General features: G+C 38.2%; 2 protein-coding genes and 1 non-coding gene across 3 annotated transcripts in view; 1 reads left to right on the top strand and 2 right to left on the bottom strand.

Annotated features, from left to right (window-relative positions):
• LOC130010449 (GTPase IMAP family member 8-like) overlaps positions 1 to 22,974 on the bottom strand; it is an 89,151-nt gene that overhangs the window by 58,116 nt on the left and 8,061 nt on the right. Inside the window, exon 2 of the mRNA XM_050555810.2 lies at positions 15,870 to 15,927. Within this exon, the coding sequence (XP_050411767.2) occupies positions 15,870 to 15,891 (22 nt within the window). The 5' untranslated portion in view covers positions 15,892 to 15,927. The remainder of the gene's footprint in view (positions 1 to 15,869; positions 15,928 to 22,974) is intronic.
• LOC126826766 (uncharacterized) overlaps positions 1 to 22,974 on the top strand; it is a 58,007-nt gene that overhangs the window by 19,088 nt on the left and 15,945 nt on the right. The window lies entirely within an intron of this gene.
• The window catches only part of LOC126826748 (GTPase IMAP family member 9), a 132,834-nt gene continuing 117,345 nt past the window's right edge, over positions 7,486 to 22,974 (bottom strand). Inside the window, exon 4 of the mRNA XM_056102521.1 lies at positions 7,486 to 7,644. The gene's annotated coding sequence lies outside the window, so the exon portion shown is untranslated. The remainder of the gene's footprint in view (positions 7,645 to 22,974) is intronic.

Below are 22,974 nucleotides of genomic sequence, written 5' to 3' on the forward strand. Positions count from 1 at the left end.
AAAACGCTTCGGCGCCGCTCCCCAGACTCGCATATGCTGTATCAAATTAACCAGCATTACCCCGTAAATGTTTTAAGCCGTCGAATTGTGGCCCAGGAGTATTGTTCAGGATGATTACCACGTCGGAATATACCGATTCAAGGATTATTCATCTTGTCAACAGACTTGTATTATATCTATATAAATAAAATCGAAGATGTATGTATGTAGATACAGAAATACAACAGGCACATTTGGGCCTCGGACGAATCCCGCTTTGTCGCCGTTCTCCACCCCAACATATACTATTCAAAAAAAGTAGGGGATATTTGATTTTTAAGTGTTATTAAAGTCACCTAATGAAACTGACGAAGAAACAAATGACAAAATGAAATGAAGTTCACATTCATCGATTTATTCCAAATGATCGTTAGACTAAGTAAGGTACAGACTGACCATTATAAGGGTAAAATGATACCCGGGGTCAAACAGCAAAGTTACCACAGCATCACAACCAAGTCAGTAACGGGTAAATCCTCCTCTGTTTGCCAAACAAGCATTGATCCGACGTGGCATACTCCTAATGAGACGTCTAAGGTCATTTTGGTCCAGATTGTCCCATTCCTGTTGCAACGCAGCAGCAAGTTCTTGGACATTGGCAGGACGTTGTTGACGTTGACGTAACCTCTGTCCAAGCATGTCCCAGACATGCTCGATGGGGGAGAGGTCGGGACTCAGTGCAGGCCAAGGTAATGTGGTGATGTTCTGTTGTTGGAGGTAACCTGTAACGATCCTGGCCCTGTGACATCTTGCGTTGTCATCCTGGAAGATGAAACGGCGGCCATGACGTCGTGCGAACGACACAACATGGACTGCCAAGATGTTGTCCCGGTAGTACTGGCCTGTAACACGCCCTGCAACAACATGTAAAGCCGTTCTTCCAGCAACAGTGATGCCTCCCCACACCATAACAGAACCACCCCCAAATCGATCATGTCTGATGACGTTAACGTCTTGGAAGCGCTCGTTTCGACGACGCCACACCCTCCTACGTCTGTCCAAAAAATCAACAGTGAACCTTGACTCATCTGAAAACATCACATTGCTCCAGCGTCGATTATCCCAGTGTTGACGATCCCTACACCTACGACGTCTTGCCTGAATGTGATGATCTCTCAAACAAGGGATCACGCGAGGACGTCGGGCGCGAAGGTGACCCCTATGCAGTCGATTCCGAATCGTCTGGCCACTCACTCTCACACCAGTGTCTGTTTGAAGACGAGCGCTGATCTGATTTGCTGTGATGACACGATTTCTCAAGGCCAAGGTACAGATAAATCGATCCTGGGCTTGAGTTGTCGCCCTTGGTCGACCTGAGCGTGGTCTGTCCTGTACAGATTGTGTATCACGGTATCTGGACCATAGCCTGCTTATGACAGACTGAGAAACATTCATCGTCCGCGCCACAACCGCCTGTGTTGTGCCGATCTGTAGCATGCCAAGGGCACGTAACCTTTCATTTTGGGTAAGCCGACGCATATCAAAATTTGTTTTCTGGTCACTAAAACAATTAAACTGATGTTTCCACCCTGGAATCCAATGCCACAATGACTGTAACATTCAAAGTCAAGAGTCGTGCAAATCTTGGGTTGGACCCCCATGATGATCCCAAGCATCACCTGCATTCCATGCGGTAGCTATTGGTGCGTTTGGGCGTCACATGTAACTGGAAATGTTTCTTCTGTTAGGTTCTATAGTGACTTTTTTCGTAGTCATTTGCATATTTTAGTATTATGCCCCCAAAATCAAATATCCCCTACTTTTTTTGAATAGTATATTATGTAGTAGCATGACCTCCCGATAACAAGCATCACAATTAGTGATAACAGTAGATCAGTTTAGTAAATATAGCATTTAACCGAATATCAAACAGATACACAACAGGAACATCAACAATGCAGAAACTTGAACTAAACAGGAACACCCTCGGCAGCGGCTGAATTCGATGAGCCCATTCGCGGTTCTCTGCCCCTCTCCCACCCCACCCGTCCGTCCCTCGTCGTATATACCCTCGTACAGCTAACTGTGCAAATTGTATTTAATCAAGAACATGGTCACTGCATGTGGAAATTATTACGTCCGTAATTAAATACGTGTATATATGTAGTGTACGTGTAGTGGACAGTATTTCTTATATCTTAGATCAATAAAGTATGGGGTTCAATGGGTTCGCACATGTGGGATTCAAATTGGTTCTATGGATTAAATAAATACTTTACATGTATCTAATATCATACGAATTATAGATGTGTCACACAATTGGGCCCCATGTGAGAAATTTGGGCCCCGGGCTAATTTTCTTAACAAGCGGTTGCCATGCATCATGATACGCCAACATTTTGCAGTCGATGGCCATATAACAAGCTAAAAAACGATTTTCGTACAATAAGGGGACATATTCCACAAGGTTACGGACTGAAATGCTACAATATCAACAGGAACCGATATCTTTGGGACATAACCATATATTGTAAGTTTTATCAAAATCGGAAAAAGATTGTCCCCTCGAGAGCGTCCAAAACTTTTCACACATTTGCGCAACGGGGAGCGATCATTAGGACGGGATGTTTTGGTCCGATTTTCGTACCCGGCCGAACGCAGATACATATGATTTCTTTTTTTAAATCGAATTAAAATGCACGAATATCGAACGGAATTGAAATCTTTGCCATATAAACATATATTTTAAGTTTCATCTAAATCGGAGAAAAATTTTTTGACTCTATAGAGTGTCCACAACCTTGGTGTTACATACTTTTACACTATTTGCGTAGGGGGTGTGGCCATTTTGTCAGGCAGTTTCGATCATCATTACGGTGTAACGGTGTATATATCTGAATGGATTTTACAGTAGGAAAAGAATTGTGACTTCTAGAGGGATCCACAAGCTAAAAACGCGATATCCAGGTTATTACGGTCCGATAAGCTCGAATATCGGAAGGGGCCTAAATCTTTTGCATAAAAACATATTTTAAGTTTCATAAAAATCGGTTAAAAATTGTGACCCGTAGACTGTCCACAAACCAATTGTGGACGGACGGAAAGGGGAGACGACAATATACGTCCACATGAAAATGTTGGCGTATAAAAATTTCACAGCTAACATGACATCATCATGACGAAGCCAAAAAATTACCAGAATCTGTACAGATTTTCACGGGACGTCTGGAATCTGATACATACATTTCTGACCTGCTGTCAAAGGCTTCGGCACCCATGCATCTTGAAAAAACTTTTGTCACTCCTAACTCGTTGGCCATAATATGCTCAACCCTCTCAATACCTGGCGATATGTCGAGTGGTCAATCAGCCATCACCATGTAATGTTTTCTTAAATGGTTGCTGTTGATGGCCTTCCGTGACACGCGTCGTTGTCAAGGCTCTCCCTGCCAGGTTTAAATTCCGCAGCCCACTTATTCTTTATGGTGAAAAGGAAGGGGGCATCGTCCTCAAAAGTGGAGACCATATCGGCATGTATCTGTGTTGGGGTTGGTCCTTTGAGTTGCAGGTACATGATCACTGCCTTGTAGTCAGTTTTGTCCATGACTGGTGATTCCAATGCGTAGGTTCGCAAGATGGTATGGCACGAAGACAATAATAACACTACAGTTGTAGTTCTTATGTCTATGATTCATTCAATGATTGTACTTGCTGGTGGCAAGAGTTTGTTTCAATCCAATTATCCAGGCTTAGACACTTTTAGCCAATTCTCGTAGATTAGGGCGAGATCTGTGAGTGACTATTTTCTAAGGAAGTTAGAGTATCATCTACATAGTATCACATTTACACGTCAATTCGTCCACCCACGCATTGCAAGCTCTTGCAGAAATCTGAACCAGTACCACCCAAAACAATATACCAACCCGATTTGTTTGACATACCACAAGGAGTTTAGAACAACTACGTTTGTTCCTTAACATCTTTATCATTGGTGTAATCTTGTTTTTTTATATGCCCACATTTTTATCTGGTTGTATTATGGCGTCGCCCCTGTTTTTCCGTCCGGACGTCCGTCCACAATTTGTTTGTGGACAATCTTCAGGTCACAATTTTTATCCAATTTCAACGAAACTTGAAATATAGGTTTCTCTCCCAAAGATCACAGTTCCTTTCGATATTTGCGCATATCGAATCGTAACTTCCTGAAGTATGGCCCCTGATTGTACGAAAAATCGCCATTTTTTAGCTTGTGGTCCCTCTGGAGGTCACACTTATTATCCGATTTAAAAAAAATCACTGTTACGCCGTAATGAAGGTTGAGTTCGAATTTCGGGAAAATCGGACCAATTGTACGCGAATATTGTAAAAATATGATATATCAAGGTTGTAGACCCTGTCGAGGTCACAATTGTGTGCCGATTTTGATGAAACTTGAAATGCATGGTTATAACCCAAAGATCTTGGTTCCTTTCGATATTCGTCATATCGGATCTTAACTTCCTAAACTATGGCCCCTGATTGTACGAAAAATCGCCTTTTTTAGCTTGTGTTCACTCTACAGGTCACAATTATTATCCGATTTAAAAACCAGCGGCTGCCAGGCAGAATACCCCACATTTTCGAGAGATGGATCGAGAACAAGCTAAAAAGAAAGTGATTTTTCGTACAATCATCGAAAGGAGTATCGAAAGGAACCACGATCTTTGGGTTATAAACTTACATTTCAAGTTTCAACAAAATCGGATAAAAATTGTGACCTCTATAGGGTCCACAACCTTGATATACCATATTTTTACGCTATTTGAGAACGAGGGGCGCCCATTTTGTCTGTCAGTTTTGGGCCGATTTTCACGAAATTCGAACTTAGCCGTCCTTAGGGTAAAACGGTAATATAATAATACGTTTTGTTAAATCGGATAAAAATGATGACCTCTATGGGGTCCACAAGCTAAAATCGCAATTTTTCGTACAATCAGGAGCCATAATTCAGGAAGTTACGTTCCAATATGCATGAATATCGAAAGGAACCACGATCTTTGGGTTATAAACTTACATTTCAAGTTTCAACAAAATCGGATAAAATTTTTGACCTCTATAGGGTCCACAACCTTGATATACCATATTTTTACGCTATTTGAGAACGAGGGTCGGCCATTTTGTCTTGTCTGTTTTGGGCCGATTTTCACGAAATTCGACCTTAGCCGTTGTTAGGGTGTAACGGTGATACATTAATACGGTTTTTTAAATCGGATAAAAATTATAACCTCTATAGGGTCCACAAGCTAAAAACGCGATTTTTCGTACAATCAGGGGCCATAATTCAGGACGTTATGTTCCGATATGCGCGAATATCGAAAGGTACCGAGATCGTTGGGTTATAAGCATACATTTCAAGTTTAAACCAAATCGGATAAAAATTGTGACCTCTACAGTGTTCACAAGCTAAAAATGTGATTTTTCGTACAATCAGGGGCCATATTCCATGAAGTTACAGTCCGATACATGCCAATATCGCACGAAACCGAGATCTTAAGAGTGATAAACCTATATTTCAAGTTTCATTGAAATCGGATAAAAATTGTGACCTGTAGACTGTTCACAAACAATTGTGGACGGACAGGGGCGACGACAATATACGTCCACATGAAAATGTGGGCGTATAAAAAATGTTTGATTATATCACTGTTACGCTGTAATGAAGGTTGAGTTCGAATTTCGTGAAAATCGGACCAAAACTGCCGGACAAAATGGCCGCCGCTTGTACGCGAATATTGTAAAAATAGCGTTAAAATATGGTATATCAAGGTTGTGGACCCTAAAGAGGTCACAATTTTTATCCGATTTTGTTGAAACTTGAAATGTAAGTTTATGTAGAGGACCATGTAGAGGTCACAATTTTGATACGATTTTGATGAAACTTGAAATGCATGGTTATAACCCAAAGATCGTGGTTCCTGTCGTTATTTGCGCATATCGGATCGAAACTTCCTGGATTATTGCCCCTGATTGGTCGAAAAATCGCATTTTGAGCTTCTGGATTATCTAGAGGTCTCAATTTTTTTCCGATTTTAAAAACCGTTTAAATATATCACCATTCCACCATAATGAAGATTGAGTTGGAATTTCGGGAAAATCGAAATTAAACTGTCCGACAAAATGGCCACTCTTTGTATGCAAATTGTATATACGTATGTAATTCAAAGGTTATGGACCCTCTAGAGGTCACAATTTTTATCCAATTTTAATGAAACTTTTAACATATCTTCATATTCCAGACATCTCAGCCCCTTTTGATATTTGCGCATTTCAGATCATAACTTTCTGGATTAGGGCCCCGGATTGTACAAAAAATCGTTTTTGTTTTTAGCTTGTTCTCTATCCATCTCTTGGAAAATGTGGGCTTATCCTGCCTGGCAGCCGCTGGTTTGTTACGCAGGTAGTCCCATTGGTATATTGATGAAAGAGTGTATCTCTCCTTGCTAATGCCAGGTTCCCAGTGTCGTACGATACGTTATGATACTATTGTGCGGTTTGTCCCTATTGAGTCCACGATCTGTTACGTTTCAATACGTTTCGATACGGTCAACACGATTGCTACGACTGAACTCAATACAAGATAAGCCCTGATATGATCACTACTATTACTCCACGATTAAAACCACGATTTCAATCGTAGCACGAACATAGCATAAGATTTAGAGTAGTGGGATTATTTCGTGAAAAGAGACTGAAAGGTGGCGGAGGCGCAATGGTTCAACGAGTTTAAGAACACAGGGTGGCGTTGTTTCAATCCCACACTTGTACGTGATAGGGAGTAGATTCGATTGCATAACCTCATAGGTTTTGACCAAGTCCCCTGGTTTCTTCCCACTGTTAAAGATCCCCTATACCCAAGCGAAACATTGAAATAAAATTATATCATATGCTGCTACCGAAATGGCCTACTTTGTTTCGAATGGGCGTTAAAACAAATTTCCCTATATTGCTTGACTCACGATGGATAAATCAACTATGACTAAATATGTAGAGCTAATTTTACAATGCAACGATGTTTCTGTATCTGTATTACAGCACACGGCCAATGATTGGTAACAGCAACCATGACCAAACATACAGTCTCATTTTCTGTACACAACTGCCTTACCCCGTCTGCATTAGTCCAGTCGGAGCAGAACGGTAGGACTTTAAACCTCATTTGATTCCATTTGTATTACCGCATTGCAGCACACGATATTGTGTAGGCACTTTGAGACTGCAATTAGATTGGGATGTTATCTTGTTAAAGACTACGTGCTTTGACAATAATTTTCATATAAATGACGTTTAATTGGATTATCGTAGTATGCTACTACATGTTATGTAACATTTAATTAAACATGCAGGTTGTCCTTCATGGTCAATTGCGCTACCCAGATTTCAATTAAACATTCGATTGCCCATTTTGATGGATTGTACTATATACGCTTGTATTTTACTAAGGGTTTAATTAACCATACAGATCAGTAGTAAGTTTACAGATCATTTATTACAAATATGAAATATCTACACTATTTATTAAATTATTACAAATATGAAGTTAACATTCGTGTCATACAATTCACCACCCATTAACGAAAAGAATAATTCAACACTTTAAAAACTACAAAGTTAAGACAACAACAATGCCTTGTTATTTAAATCCACTTGTTACCCAGTTCCACGCATCTCTAAGTGTTTCACGAGATTTAACAAGTGTCTTTTCTATACCTTTAGCGAATGTTGTTAGAATGCCATCATTTTCCTCGATTTCCTTTTGAACCTTCTCTCTCATTTCATACTCCGTTAGTTTTATACCTTTTCTGGTCCATTCTGCTTCAATTTCTTTTACTCTATTTTGGAAAACCTCCTCGGCTGCTTCAAACATTTTTTCGGTGTAGTATTTACTTCGATTAGAAAGTGTGGTCTGTTCTACCAAACGTAAAATTGCATTAATATCATCCTCATTCGATCCAATTGGAACACGGTTATTAATCGCTGTAGTTCGGCCGTCACATCTGGAGATTAGCTTTTGTAGCACATCTGGTGATGATTCTATGTGCTCTTTAAGGGTTTTCTTCTCATACTCTAACGAGTCTTTGTGGTTAAAGACGACGATGACGAACTTCATTACATCTTCTCCAAACAATTTTGTTAGATGTTCTACCGTATCCAGTTCTTCTTTGGTAAATCTATCAATACTCAGAACAAACAAGAAGGCATGTGGCCCAGGGCATGCAAGAGCAACGCAGCGAATCAATTCTTTTGATGTTTCTGCGATGCTAACCCGATTATCGAACAAACCCGGCGTGTCAACTACAACCAACCTCTTGCCGTTCTGCATATTCAGATGACCGATGCTACACTTGGATGTAACAGATTCACCCGTCGATGATGAATGGAAATATGACTCAGACTGCAGTAAACTGTTTCCCAATGCACTTTTACCTTTACCAGTTTTCCCGACCAAAACTACCCTAATTTCTGAAAAACAGAACAGCTGTCATAACACTCTGGTAAATCGAGACTGAAATCCGAAGATGCAAAAGTACAACACAACTTTCTTAGGTGTGTGAACCCCTGAAATTAGAAGTGATATCACAAGTTCTCGTGCAAGCATACCCGTTTAAAAATGTAATCTTTAATTTATAAAAACTATATCTTATTAAATGTATATATTCATCTTCTACATTTAATACATAAAAACTATATCTTATTAAATGTATATATTCGTCTTCTACATTTGTGCCCCGTTCTTGGGAACGTTAACATAGAAGAAAATAGAAATGTAATGAAATGGGGTTTAACGTCCTACCGCTCTACTTTGACTGGGCTAACGAAGACGGGCATACGTCATACAGTATGCTATGACGGAAATTGTGCCCGAACAGGGGCGCTACGACCTACTCTTATATCGAATTCCAACTGCCAAGGGATCTTTTACGTGCTCTCCAATGTGTACACGGGGCCTGCGGTTTTCGTCCCATCCGAACGACTACAAAGCTGTCCTTGTCGGCCCTTCGTTCTGCACCACTGACAAGGGGACACCACGCCGGAAAATCCTGATGAACTTTCTGGGCAAACACCGGGATCGAACCCGCGACCTCCAGGCTAGCGAGCCAGTTTCTTATTCACTTATCCACCGTGGCTCCTATAGACCTAAAACACATATCATGAATTCCACGATAACAGGAACATGGGAATGACGTTTTTGAACTGGGTAATTTCGCATGATTTTGATTGTAATGTAACTTTTATCATTTTAAGCGACCATTTTTATCTGGGTTTTAATTTTGACGCGTTAACGGCGATCTATACGCGCGACGATGTCACGCTTCTGCTAAATAAACTAAACACGCCAAATACGAATTTTCGAGGCTTTTCTTCCGAAATAGGTATCAATCTTTTCCTTATGTGTGGTATGACATGTCATCCCGTAGGATTTGGTATGCTAAAATTGATTTTTTTTTGGTTGTTTTGGGTTGATGGACCAAGCCATCAAAAAATGTTGTGCTTCAAATTTTCCGACCCCTTGACCCCCTATGATGAGAACATGGCTATCTCCGCCAATAATCTTTGGATTTTCATGATCTGAAGTTCATTCTCGTGTTTTTTCACAACGCCGAAGCCATCTGTGATACACTTTAAGCGATTCGAAGTAGTTTTCATAGACTTCCGGTGAGGAATACCAATTTCCGGTGTCAAACTCGGATTGATTTCAGCCAATAATCTTTGAATTTTCATGATCTGAAGTTCATTCTGTTTTTTGTTCATCATGCCGACCCCATCTATGATGCACTTAAAGCGAATTGAAGTAGTTTCCATTGACTTCCGGTGGGAAATACCAATTTCCGGTGTCAAACTCGGATTGATTTCAGCCGATAATCTTTGGATTTTCATGATCTAAAGTTCATTCTGGAGTTTGTTCATCATGCGGACCCCATTCTAGGGTTCCTATTTTTCGACCCTTAACCCGTCTTGGGGGGGGGGGCTTTTTAAAATCCTGACCCCTCTGACCGAGTCCATGGCAATTTGGACTAACAATGGTTGGATTTTCATAATCTGAAGTTCATTCTGGGGTTTTGTAATCATGCAACAAGTAAACAAGTTTAATATCAAAAACAAAAGAATCTTAACATGCCAGAAGTCTCCAGAAACGAAACAAAAAGATCCTATCTTGGAAATAAATACATCAGTTATTCATCATCCTCGTCTTCCTGCACAACCCTACAGGCAGATCAAGATTCGGCACAGGAACATAAATGGCTTTTTCCAGCTGCCAGTCGTTGTCGTTAAATGGCAGGAAGGTTCAAGGATCGGGTTAGGTACGACTTGTGGCGTATCGCGATGTACTTTGTTCCTGTGATATGGGGCGACATTGCAGCACGAGTCAGTGAAAGCATCTCTCTCTCTCTCTCTCCCAGAAAGAGCACGAATACCAAGACGACCCCGGGAGGCAAGGTCCATGAGAATTGTAAGGGCATCGGCTTCACGTGACCAAACACGTGCTTCCCGTCAATAACTCTCAGCTACAGATGCAAGATCTAAGAGTTTCTCAATGATGAGAACCCTGTGTGGTGTAGCCTTTGCTGTATCAAACAGGCTAGGATATGCTGTTGAAGGAGCAAAGGCTCAACCAGTGTCATATGCTAGCCTGGATGATACAGCACAGGCTACACCACCCAAAGTTCTCATCACTTATGCTATGGCTGTACGTCAAAGTATGAAGAAATCATTAAAAATGCAGAAACTCCTTGGCCTACAAGTGACATTCACCATGCTAATCAACTCAGAAGCCAATCAAACTGAAATCGATCAGAGTTTGACACCGGGAATTGGTATTCCCCACCGGAAATCAATAAAAAATACTCCCATTCGCTTGAAGTGTATCATACACGGGGTCGGCATGATGAAGAAAATCACCCAGAATGAACTTCACATCATGAAAATCCAAAGATTATTGGCTGAAATGAATCCGAGTTTGACACCGGAAATTGGTACTTCCCATCGGAAGTCAATGGAAACTACTTCCATTCGCTTTAAGAGTATTATAGAAGGGGTTGGCATGATTTAAAAAAACAAAACAAAACAAAACAGAATGAACTTCAGATCATGAAAATCCAAAGATCATTGGCTGAAATCAATCCGAGTTTGACACCGGAAATTGGTATTCCACACCGGAAGTCAATGAAAACTACTTCCAATCACTTTAAGTGTATTGGATTGGCATGACGAAAAACACAATAATGGACTTGAGATCCTGAAAATCCAACCATTATCGGCGGAGATAGCCATGTTCTCGTCCCGATTTCAAAAATGCCCCTCCCAGAAGGGTCAAGGGATCGGAAAATTTGAACCCCGACATTTTTTGATCGCTTGGTCCCTAATCAACCCACAACAATATTAATTTTAGCATACAAATCCTACGGGAGCTGTTTTGATGACATGTCATACCACACTAATTATGTGTGATACAATATCATTTCGTAATTGGTAAATGTTGTCTACATTTTCACCGATTGGTGTAATTCCGTCACACAAAATATGATATTTATTTTTTCTAAAAATGTTAATATTAGGCATATTTCTATAAAAACTCATTTCCATTTTGGGAACATATGTCAGTATTGAAGTGTGTTCTAAAATTTCACTGGTCACAAATAGAACTACCAAATTAATGTGTGAATTACATTTTCCCAACGGGACGGAATTACCCATCCTTTTCGTGACGGATTTAAATATTTTTTCGAAATTCAAGATAAGCTTTAAGTAAATATTTCATAAACGTATTTAGATCCTTGTATCATAAGCTTATAGATTCATATTTGCTTTCAGGTATGGCCAAAACTGCTGCAGAGAGACGACAGAAACGGAGAGAAAATTTGAAGTCAGCTGTACATCGGGTGGATTACGAAACTCATAAACGCGTGGATAGGGAACGGAAGAAAAATGCCAGATCCGCCAAGAGACAAAAACAGCTCAGTGATTTAAGGAAAAGAAATAGTTTTGCTGTACGAAATCACCGAATGGGAAATGCCAATGATGAGGTTGTGGATGCAAATGGTACCGTGACTCGGGCCTGTTACAAAACAATGGCTTCACTAGGCCCTACCAAAAAGTCCAAGGAAAAGAGTATCTTTAGTTAAGATAATGACATGCGAAATTCTAGATCTTCAAGCTTGCCTACCAAGAGCAAAGGACAGTGTTCCATCCTAATTGGAGCAGAAAGTGGTTGACTTTCATGAGCGCGGCTCTGTCTCGAGGATGATGCCGGGTAAAGCAGATTTTATATCACTGAAAGACAGGCCAACTTGGCTACAAATATCACAAACAGAAACGTCATTTAGTTACTACGCAAATTGAGACCTACAGGTGCTTCTTGGAAGATAATCCTACAGCTACAAGTTTGATTGACAAATCAAAGTTTTCGTCACTTCGACCAAGATGGATGCTCTTATCATCCCAGATGCATCAAAATGTTTGCGGTTGTAAATTTCACAACAATATCGTGCTTCTATTAGAATCACTTCATCGAAGATACCCAACTGTTGTCCCCTTGTATTCCAAGCAGATGTTACAGTCGTTTGTGTTTGTGATGTCAACACTGAGAAATGTATGTCTTAACAACAACTGTAGTAATTATTGCGACGGCAAGTTATTTGAGAAAACATTTCAAAATGCTGTTCAGGTCGACAAAGAGTTTTCTTGGTACCAGTGGGGAGATACTGATGGATTTGTTCAAAAGGTCAAGAAACAAAACCCTTCGTACGACGTTCGACGAATTAGCTCTGCAGCTCCCCAAGTTCATCTGACACTCGTACATCAAGGATAAACAAGTAGGATGCTATAAACACACGAAGTCCATATCAAATGGAGAAATCTCAGAGTAGTGTCTGCTCCAAAAGGATTTTGCAGAAAATTGCACAGGTATATGGGAAGACGTGATCCAGTGCGCGCATGTCCGGCAGAACTATGACTGAACCTGGAAATTGTCTGCAAAGTTTTTTTTATGCTTGATCACCTTTGAGCGTTTTCAGAAATTCAAGATGGCTTCCAAGTCGGCCACCATTTCAAATAATCCTCTATAACTTCCATAGTATTTAGTCTAGGATGATAATTGTGGTATCTAACCGTATGTGTTTAGGACCAAGAAAGTCATTGATGATGATGATGATATATTTCCAGTTGTGGATGCCTATACCCTCCAGCGTGTTTCAGGCATCAATTTGCATGAGCATCGATGCCTGAAACACACTGGAGGGTATAGTCATCCAAAACTGGAAATGTATCGTCATCATCCCCACCAAACCACGTAGTCTTGCTCAATGAATGAGTGACACCCGTTGCAGTACGCTTGCTTGTAGATGCACGAGAGATGGCTTAGAATGTATTTTGCGCTTGTGCTGTCGGAGGTTGCAACCAGGCATACGACCAAAGGATTAAACTAAATATTGCCTAGTTTTGTGGGGTTTATTTTCGTCGTTTTTGGGCAGAATTTGTTTTGCTAAATGTTAAAAAAAATCAACTTGTGCCCCCCTTTTCAGGACCGGCTCATGATAGGCATGTATGTGGATTTATCGTATCACTCATATGCTCCGTGGTCCAGAAATATATAGTCTGTATCTAAATATTTGAAATGGCGGCCGCCCTGGACGCAATCTTGAATTTCTTAAAACGGCAGATTCTGAAAGAGGACACCAGAGACTACTAAAATCAATCATAAAAAAAACTTTGTAGACAATTTCCAGGTTCACTCGAAATATTGGGTTTGACGACCGGACTAGTTACAGTTTACACAGTGATGATCACTTACAGAAACGAGAAGCTGTCTTGCGGTAACTTAAGTCATGACAAGAACGCGTTGCTGCTTTCGCTTCAATCATGTTCGATATCATTACTGATAACATCCCGACCGTTAACAAGATTTGCATATGGACAGACGGTCCTTTCAGTCAATACGTCAAAAAGAAATATATATTTACGTTACTTGCCAAACTTCAGGAACACAATGCTGTACAGCTGAATTAGAACTACTTTGCAACAAGTCATGGTAAAGGCCCGAATGACGGAATAGGTGGAAATGTCACGCGTATCGTCCACAGACTGGTAATGGCCAGAGCAGCGGTGGTGTACGATGCATAAAATTTAACTGAAGCCGTTAATTCGTCCAAGAGTGATCCGGAATGTAGGAAAGCAAATGCTAAATACATCGGTGAAACACGCGGTGTTACAGGCAAGGAAAACAGGAACCACTCAAAGGAGACAGATAGAGATAGTCGCGTTTGGAACTGCAATACATGTGGATGGGGTTATAGTGATAAGGGGGGCCCAAAATTAGCAGAGGACTGGATTGGGTGTCAAGTCTGAAAACCTGAGGTTTCATGAATCCTGTTGCGAAACTTCCGATATCGTTATAGAACTATTTTAATTTTAGATTCACTTTTATCATAACAGAAAATAAACTTTTCATTCGGGATTATAAAAAAGAAACGCAATTGTTAAAATCTATTTTTTGAAAGTAAACGTCGGTTAAAAAAAACTGTTAATTTGGGTTGATATTATCTCCCTGCTGATCAGTTATATTCAGCCTGGCGCAATGTCTGCACTGTAATTCCGTCACAATGTGAAACGTAATTACGTCACGCATGTTTTACGCAACCAATCACACTTCTTTGGGATGATTTGTTTATAAAAAATTTTTGTTCATATTTTCAGAGCTAGATATTTTTGAAATATCACAAGCCATAAAACCTTTCGATTCACAGATTTAATAATAAACACATAGTTTCCATTTGGGTATTGTCAAAGTGGGTAATTCCGTCACATAATGTTATAGATCTTATTTCATAAAATGCATCTGATATAAAGAGTCCAACAGGATTCTTAATTAAATAACACGCAATTTATGGATAACAATTACTATGGTTATTTCACTGCGACGTTTCACAACAAGATTTCACATATATTTGTGTTATATGCTTGATAACTACTTGTGAAATCTTGTTGAAACGTCGCAGTGAAATAAACCAGAGTAATTGTTATCCATAAATAGTGTGTTATTTGATTATGTTCCAATTACTAAATGCCATTTAAAGAATAGGATTTTTAATTATTCCTCATATATCCCCCCATCTTATAAAATCCCCAATGGGATATACTGTTACTATATTTAACAGCCACTGAATATTCCGTCACGGTGGAATCCATGATATGCGTGTATATAAAGTGATTTACACCTTTTTAAAGTTTTTATTGTAAATTTCTAATCAATTATGCTCTGTGAAATACGCGAAAAGTTCAAATTGAACGACAGTCGTTTGCACCTGCTTAATTCATTCTCCACCTTGTATTTTTAAATTGTTTTCTTTTCACTGAAAATGTTGCCATATATATGTTACAAACATCCATGGTGACGTGTAAAAGTCGCCATAATTTGGATTTTAGGGCAATGTATTAACAAAATCTGTCATTTATAGATTTGACAGGTACGGCTTAAGCAGGGTAACACGGGCAGCTATTATTGGTCTGAATGGGAGATCTTCTAGTTGGAGAGCGAGAAATGAGGCTTAACGTCCATTCGACACAAACCAGGTCATTTCTGGACTGACATATGGTTCAATTTTATTTCAATAATTCGCATGCGCGTAAGGGTCTTTATTAACAGTGGGTGTAAACCGGAGAAACGGGAGAAAACCCAAGAGGTTGGACAAGCGAACCTACGTTTTGTCACGTACATGCGGGAATCGAAACCATGTTACTTGACTTACTGTCAGACCTTATGATGCAATGTACACGGATTAACCATTCGGTCACCCAACAACCCTTATTTTCGGATATATAATAAATATATATATACATATATTTTGTCAACTTACCCTCACGGTCGCCAGAAGCCATCGTCTGATATTTTGTGGGGTTCTGATGTTATATCACCTAGAAAAGTAAAATAGCTCTTAAAAGTGCATATAGAACAAATCTTTGGGTTGTTGAAGACTATATAGATTTGAAGATCTTAGAAGAAACACAGTGGTTGAGATCAAACCATATTGTCTATTTATAAATGACAATTATACCGTGTTCATTGTCAACTTGACGTTACCTGTAATCAAGTCAGCCATGAGTAAAACAAACCGTCTCAAATAAACCAAAGGTAAAGAGAATACATGTGACTAGTTCCTCGGAGGACGAAATATTCGGGACTGACCTGGCACAAATACAAAACATTTGGTCATCCTTGATGAATCGTTACGAATTTCACTGCACCAAATATGATCAGATTTATGTAAAGAAATCAAAGTTGAAATATCACTGAACTAAAGACATCACTTTCAAAAGAAAAGGAAAAGATGGAGGCATTAGTGTTAGAAAGGGATCAGCTCAAGTCAGAAATGCTTTCACTTGCCTCAAGTCAACAACATATGGAAAATGGTATCAGAGATTCAATAAGCCCTGGGAATAGAAATGAGCAATACACAAGCCAACAGTGAGGCTGATGTCCCCCGTCGAAATCCCAAAAATAAATATACGACACATTTTAATTTATCGCACATTTATTTTTTTTCAAAAGTATCAAGCAATCAAACTGATTATCAACTATACACGAAGTTTCATCACTCACTATCAGATAGATTAAAAGTTATCTTGCAGAAAATTGCTTTGCTCTGCTTAGCTTTAGCTCGAAATGTTAATCATTGAATTCAGACAAGACATTCGCATAATTAATGGACATTTACTTCAAGTTTAAACATTCTACCTCAATTAAAAGTAGAGTTGTTATGTTCCAAAGTCTTGACCAATCAAATTGCTTATCTCTCCTTAGCCTCAGCAGAAAATTCTCATCATCGAACTTAGTCAAGGTAATACTATAATGAATATATACTCGGAGTTTCATCACAGGCGGGGGACAAAAATACAACCACTGAAGCAATCCATACTAAAAGAACATGAACATCTAGAATCGACCCTCGAAGGAGGTAATCGAAGATCATACAGTTTGAACATGTTAAGGAAATACTGGAAGCCTTGTGTAGAGATGAAAGTGAAGGTGCTTTAATACGAGCTAAAGTCAAGTTTTACGCTGAAGGCGACAATTCTCACCATCGAACTTAGTCAAGGTAATGATATAAAGAATCTATACTCGGAGTTTCATCACTTTCACTTAATGATAACCAAGGTTATCGTGCCCCAAAGCCAACCAATCAGATTGCTTATGTCTGCTTATCATCGAACTAGATCAAGGCATTCACCTAATGAACGCCTACACCAAGTTTGGACTTTCTACCTCAATTAGAACGCCAATCAAATTGCTTATCGCCCTGCTTAGTCAAGGTATTGATGTCATAAAACTATACATCAAGTATCCTCACTCTAACTTAATTAGAATTAAAATTATCGTGTCCCAAAGCATCAACCAATCAAATTGCTTATCTCTACTTACACTAAACAGAAAATTCTCATCTTCTAACTCCGTCAAGCCATTCACCTAATAAACACCTACGTCAAGTGTGAACATTCTAGTTCAAATAGAATGAGAGTTATTGTGTTCCAAAGTCTCGACCAATCAAATTGCTTATCGCTCTGCTTACCCTGAGCAGAAAATGCTCATTATCAAACTTAGTCAAGGTATTGATGTAATAAAACTATATACCAAATTTCACCACTCTCACTTAATTAGAACTAAAGTTATCGTGTCCCAAAGAATTAACCAATCAAATTGCTTATCTCTATCTACCCTAAGCAGAAAATGCTTATCTTCGAACTCCATCAAGGCATTGGCCTATTAAACACCTACACCAAGTTTGAACATTCTAGCTCAATTACAAAAAGAGATATTGTGTCCCAAATGTGACGGACAGACAGACGGACGAACCCATTTTAATAGTCTCCTGCTTTCCTCGAAAGGCGGGGGACAAAAATACAACAACTGAAGCAATCCATACTAAAAGAACACGAACATCTAGAATCGACCCTCGAAGGAAGTAATCAAAGATCATACAGTTTGAACATGTTAAGGAAAGACAGGAAACCTTGTGTAGAGATGAAAGTGAAGGTGCTTTAATACGAGCTAAAGTCAAGATGACAAAAATACTACATGTTTCCTAAATCTTGAAAAACAAAAACAGACTGCTTTTACATTAAGTAAATTGTTTAACGCCTCCAATAATGAAATTATTGATGATCCTAATGAGGTAATGAGAGAAATCGAGAGGTTTTATAAATAATTGTATTCTGTGAAAACCACTAATAAAAATGGAATTCCAAAATATATTAATAAGTCGAATTCAACTTCATGTCTTGACGATTACAAGGCTGACTGTTTAGAGCATAAGTTGGATAAGCAAGCGTGCAGTAGACTCTTCTAAGTTTGGTTCTGCTCCGGTTAATGATGGACTGACTGCGGAATTTTACTCGTGCTTTTGACCTTCAATGCGCTCATCTGTTCTGGACTCATTGGATGAGGGCATTGAACAGGAATGCCTCTCGGGAAGCCAGCGTCAATCTATTATAAAACTAATTTCTAAACTCAAAAAGAATAAATTAAATTACTGGAGATCGATAACTTTAATTAATGTGGATGTTAAAATAGCCAGTAAAGTTCTCTGTATAAGATTGAAAACTGTTTTGGAAAAACTTGTCAAGCCAAAGTCAAACCGCCTTTGTGTCGGGCTACATATTTATGACAATGTAAGAATTTTAGATGATTGCGTCAGCTTGGCTTTCGACTTCACTAAAGCATTCGATTCCATAGCACAAGCACACTTTATATGTTAGAAGGTTTGCGCTATTTAGGTTTCAAACGAAATTTCATTAGGTGTATCAAAACATTGTACAAAAATATAAAAAATGTGCGATTATACATCAAGGCTATTTCCGGTCAGGTACAAAACTCGGAAAACTCGGAAAATATTTTCCAACTTTTCTCCTCTCCGAGTTTTATGAATTGACTCGATTGAAAACACAAAACTCGGGAAAAATTGTCCGACTTTTTGTTTCAAACTGAAAAGTCGGAAAATATTTTCCGAGTTTTCTATTCAAACAAAAAAGTCGGACAATTTTTTCCGACATTTCCGAGTTTTGTGTTTTCAATCGAGTCAAATCATAAAACTCGGAAAGAGAAAAAGTTGGAAAATTTATCAAAAATATTATTTTTTTAAAATTGGCGAAAGTAGTTGTAGTAATACATCTATTTAATAAGTTGGACATAATCTGTAACTTTTCAGTTATATTTTAACCAAAATAATGCAATATGGCAGTTATAATCGAATATCACAGTTTTCCGAGTTTTGTATTTTGGCCTATACGAAAACACAAAACTCGGAAAACTCGGAAAGTGGTCAAAAGGTATCAAAATAAAATATTTTTCATTGGATATGGTGTGTAAGGGTTGTAATTTGTACAAAGGAACTCAACTCGCATTTACGGGGATAACTTGGGTGAGATCGAAAACTCGGACATCCAAAAGATGAAATGATTAAAACGAGGTGTGTATATAATTTCAATTTGACACATGGCCCCGAGGCCGAACCTGCCCCGTTCTCCCATACTATATACGTCGTGTCGAGAATAGGCCTACCTAACTTTTATAAAAAAAATTGGCGAAAGGAGTGACAGTAACACATCTATTTAATAAGTTGGACATGATCTATAACCTTTTCAGTTAGATTTTAACCAAAATACTGCAATATGGCAGTTATAATTAATTTTCGAGTTTTCCGAGTTTTGTATTTAGGCCTATACGAAAATACAAAACTCAGAAAACTCGGAAAGTGGCAAAAAGATATACAGCGGATTTCTCCTTAACGGGAATAACTTGATATTTAGTGTAGCCCACTCAAGTTTTTGTTGCATCGAGACAGACATCACAGGCAGTAAGCCTACTACGTGTCGAGAATATCTAATTGGATAATTAAGTGATAGTAACACATCTATTTAATAATTTGGACATGATCTGTAACCTTTTCAGTTAGATTTTAACCAAAATAATGCAATATGGCAGTTATAATTAAATATCCGAGTTTTGTATTTTGGCCTATACGAAATTACAAAACTCGGAAAACTCGGAAAGTAGCAAAAAGATATCAAAATAAACTATTTTCATTGGATAATTATGATTATTATACAGCGGATTTCTCCTTAATGGGAATAACTCGATATTTAGTGTAGCCCACTCAAATTTTTGTTGCATCGAGACAGACATCACAGGCAGTAAGCCTACTACGTGTCGAGAATATCTAATTGGATAATTAAGTGATAGTAACACATCTATTTAATAATTTGGACATGATCTGTAACCTTTTCAGTTAGATTTTAACCAAAATAATGCAATATGGCAGTTATAATTAAATAACCGAGGTTTGTATTTTGGCCTATACGAAAACACAAAACTCAGAAAACTCGGAAAGTGGTCAAAAGGTATCAAAATAAACTATTTTTCATTGGATAATTATGATTATTATACAGCGGATTTCTCCTTAACGGGAATGGGTTAATCTCACTGTGCCCCCCAATCAACTGGTGTTATAGGGTAGTGGTGTGAAAATTTAAGTAAACAAAGGATTATAGACTGTATCCTTATTAGTACTGTTCACCTAGTTAAAATTTAATTATTTTAATGATTAAAATATATAAGTTAAGTTCACGTGTCATCGGTTAACAAGTATCTTAAATATTATTCACCTACCTTTCATTCAGACAGTACCCATAAATCAATGAAATATATGATTAGAAACTCACTATCATTATATAAGGATAGTTGTCACCCCCAATTACATTATATCTTTTAAAATGGCTCAAGTTCGCATAGGGTTTATTCCTAATTCTCAAGGAGGTCAAAATTTAGTTAATTTGGGGTATAAGTACAGAGTGAAAAAAACGAAACCCAATAGCACCAGCAGACTTTTACTGAAAATACAATAGTTCAATTGGATAACGGGGGGCGATTGCCCCCTAAAAGACGAAAATATAAAAGAGTAGAAGAATCTATTAATGATCTAAAAATCAAACTGTTAAATGGAGTAAAAAGTGCAATTGAATATACTGACGCCATATCACATTTAGTAGGGTTATGATTTATGTTTGATACATGTATTTGTTGTTACTTTTATGAAATTTATTGTGAATAAAGTTGTTAATTAGTTTAAACCTAGTAGTTTAAAAAACAGACTATACTTTTAACACCATTGTATTCGATAATCCCCTTGCTTGATTAATCCCCCCATGAAAACAATAGCAGGGGGCACAGTGAGATGTCCCCACGGGAATAACTTGATATTTAGTGAAGCCCATTCAAGTTTTTGTTGCATCGAGACAGACATCACGGGCAGTAGGCCTACTACGTGTCGAGAATATCTAATTGGATAATTAAATGATAGTAACACATCTATTAAATAATTTGGACATGATCTATAACCTTTTCAGTTAGATTTTAACCAAAATAATGCAATATGGCAGTTATAATTAAATTTCCGAGTTTTGTATTTTGGGCTATAGGAAAATTATTTCGGAACTAACATGGTTTAATTTTATTTCAATAATTCGCGAATTATTGAAATAAAATTAAACCATATGTTAGTCCCGAAATGACCTAGTTTGTGTGGAGTGGACTTAAACCCCATTTCGTTCTCTCTCTCTCTCTCTCTTTCTCCCAAATGAAAGTAGAATGTTTATTTTTTATCCATTCCTTTGTTCTGAACAGGTTGCCAGCTGGATCGGTCGAATAGGTCACTAGTCGAATAGGTGCCAATTTGTATTCAGTGTTTTGTGTGACGTCAGCGCATGGAGTTGGGAACAAAATGGAAATGGACGAAAATAATTTTCCTATAGCCCAAAATACAAAACTCGGAAATTTAATTATAACTGCCATATTGCATTATTTTGGTTAAAATCTAACTGAAAAGGTTATAGATCATGTCCAACTTATTAAATAGATGTGTTACTGTCACGCCTTTCGCCAATTTAATTTCTAAAAGTTAGGTAGGCCTATTCTCGACACGACGTATATAGTATGGGAGAATGGGGCAAGTTCGGCCTCGGGGCCATGTGTCAAATTGAAATTGTACATATTACAACCCTTACACACCATATCGAATGAAAACTTTTTTATTTTGTTACCTTTTTGCCACTTGCAGTATTTTGGTTAAAATCTAAATGAAAAGGTTATAGATCATGTCCAACTTATTAAATAGATGTGTTACTGTCACTCCTTTCGCCAATTTTATTTATAAAAGTTAGGTAGGCCTATTCTCGACACGACGTATATAGTATGGGAGAACGGGGCAGGTTCGGCCTCGAGGCCATGTGTCAAATTGAAATTATATACACATATCGTTTTAATCATTTCATCTTTTGGATGTCCGAGTTTTCGATCTCACCCAAGTTATCCCCGTAAAGGCGAGTTGAGTTCCTTTGTACATATTACAACCCTTACACACCATATCCAATGAAAAATATTTTATTTTGATACCTTTTGACCACTTTCCGAGTTTTCCGAGTTTTGTGTTTTCGTATAGGCCAATATACAAAACTCGGAAAACTGTGATATTCGATTATAACTGCCATATTGCATTATTTTGGTTAAAATATAACTGAAAAGTTACAGATTATGTCCAACTTATTAAATAGATGTATTACTACAACTACTTTCGCCAATTTAAAAAAAATTAATATTTTTGATAATTTTCCAACTTTTTCTCTTTCCGAGTTTTATGATTTGACTCGATTGAAAACACAAAACTCGGAAATGTCGGAAAAAATTGTCCGACTTTTTTGTTTGAATAGAAAACTCGGAAAATATTTTCCGACTTGTCAGTTTGAAACAAAAAGTCGGACAATTTTTTCCGAGTTTTGTGTTTTCAATCGAGTCAATTCATAAAACTCGGAGAGGAGAAAAGTCGGAAAATATTTTCCGAGATTTCCGAGTTTTGTACCTGACCGCTATTTCCCAATAGAGTTTGGCGTTAGACATAGTGTCAACAAAGTTGC

The sequence above is a fragment of the Patella vulgata genome, chromosome 7 (assembly GCF_932274485.2).
Source record: "Patella vulgata chromosome 7, xgPatVulg1.2, whole genome shotgun sequence".
NCBI lineage: Eukaryota > Metazoa > Mollusca > Gastropoda > Patellidae > Patella > Patella vulgata.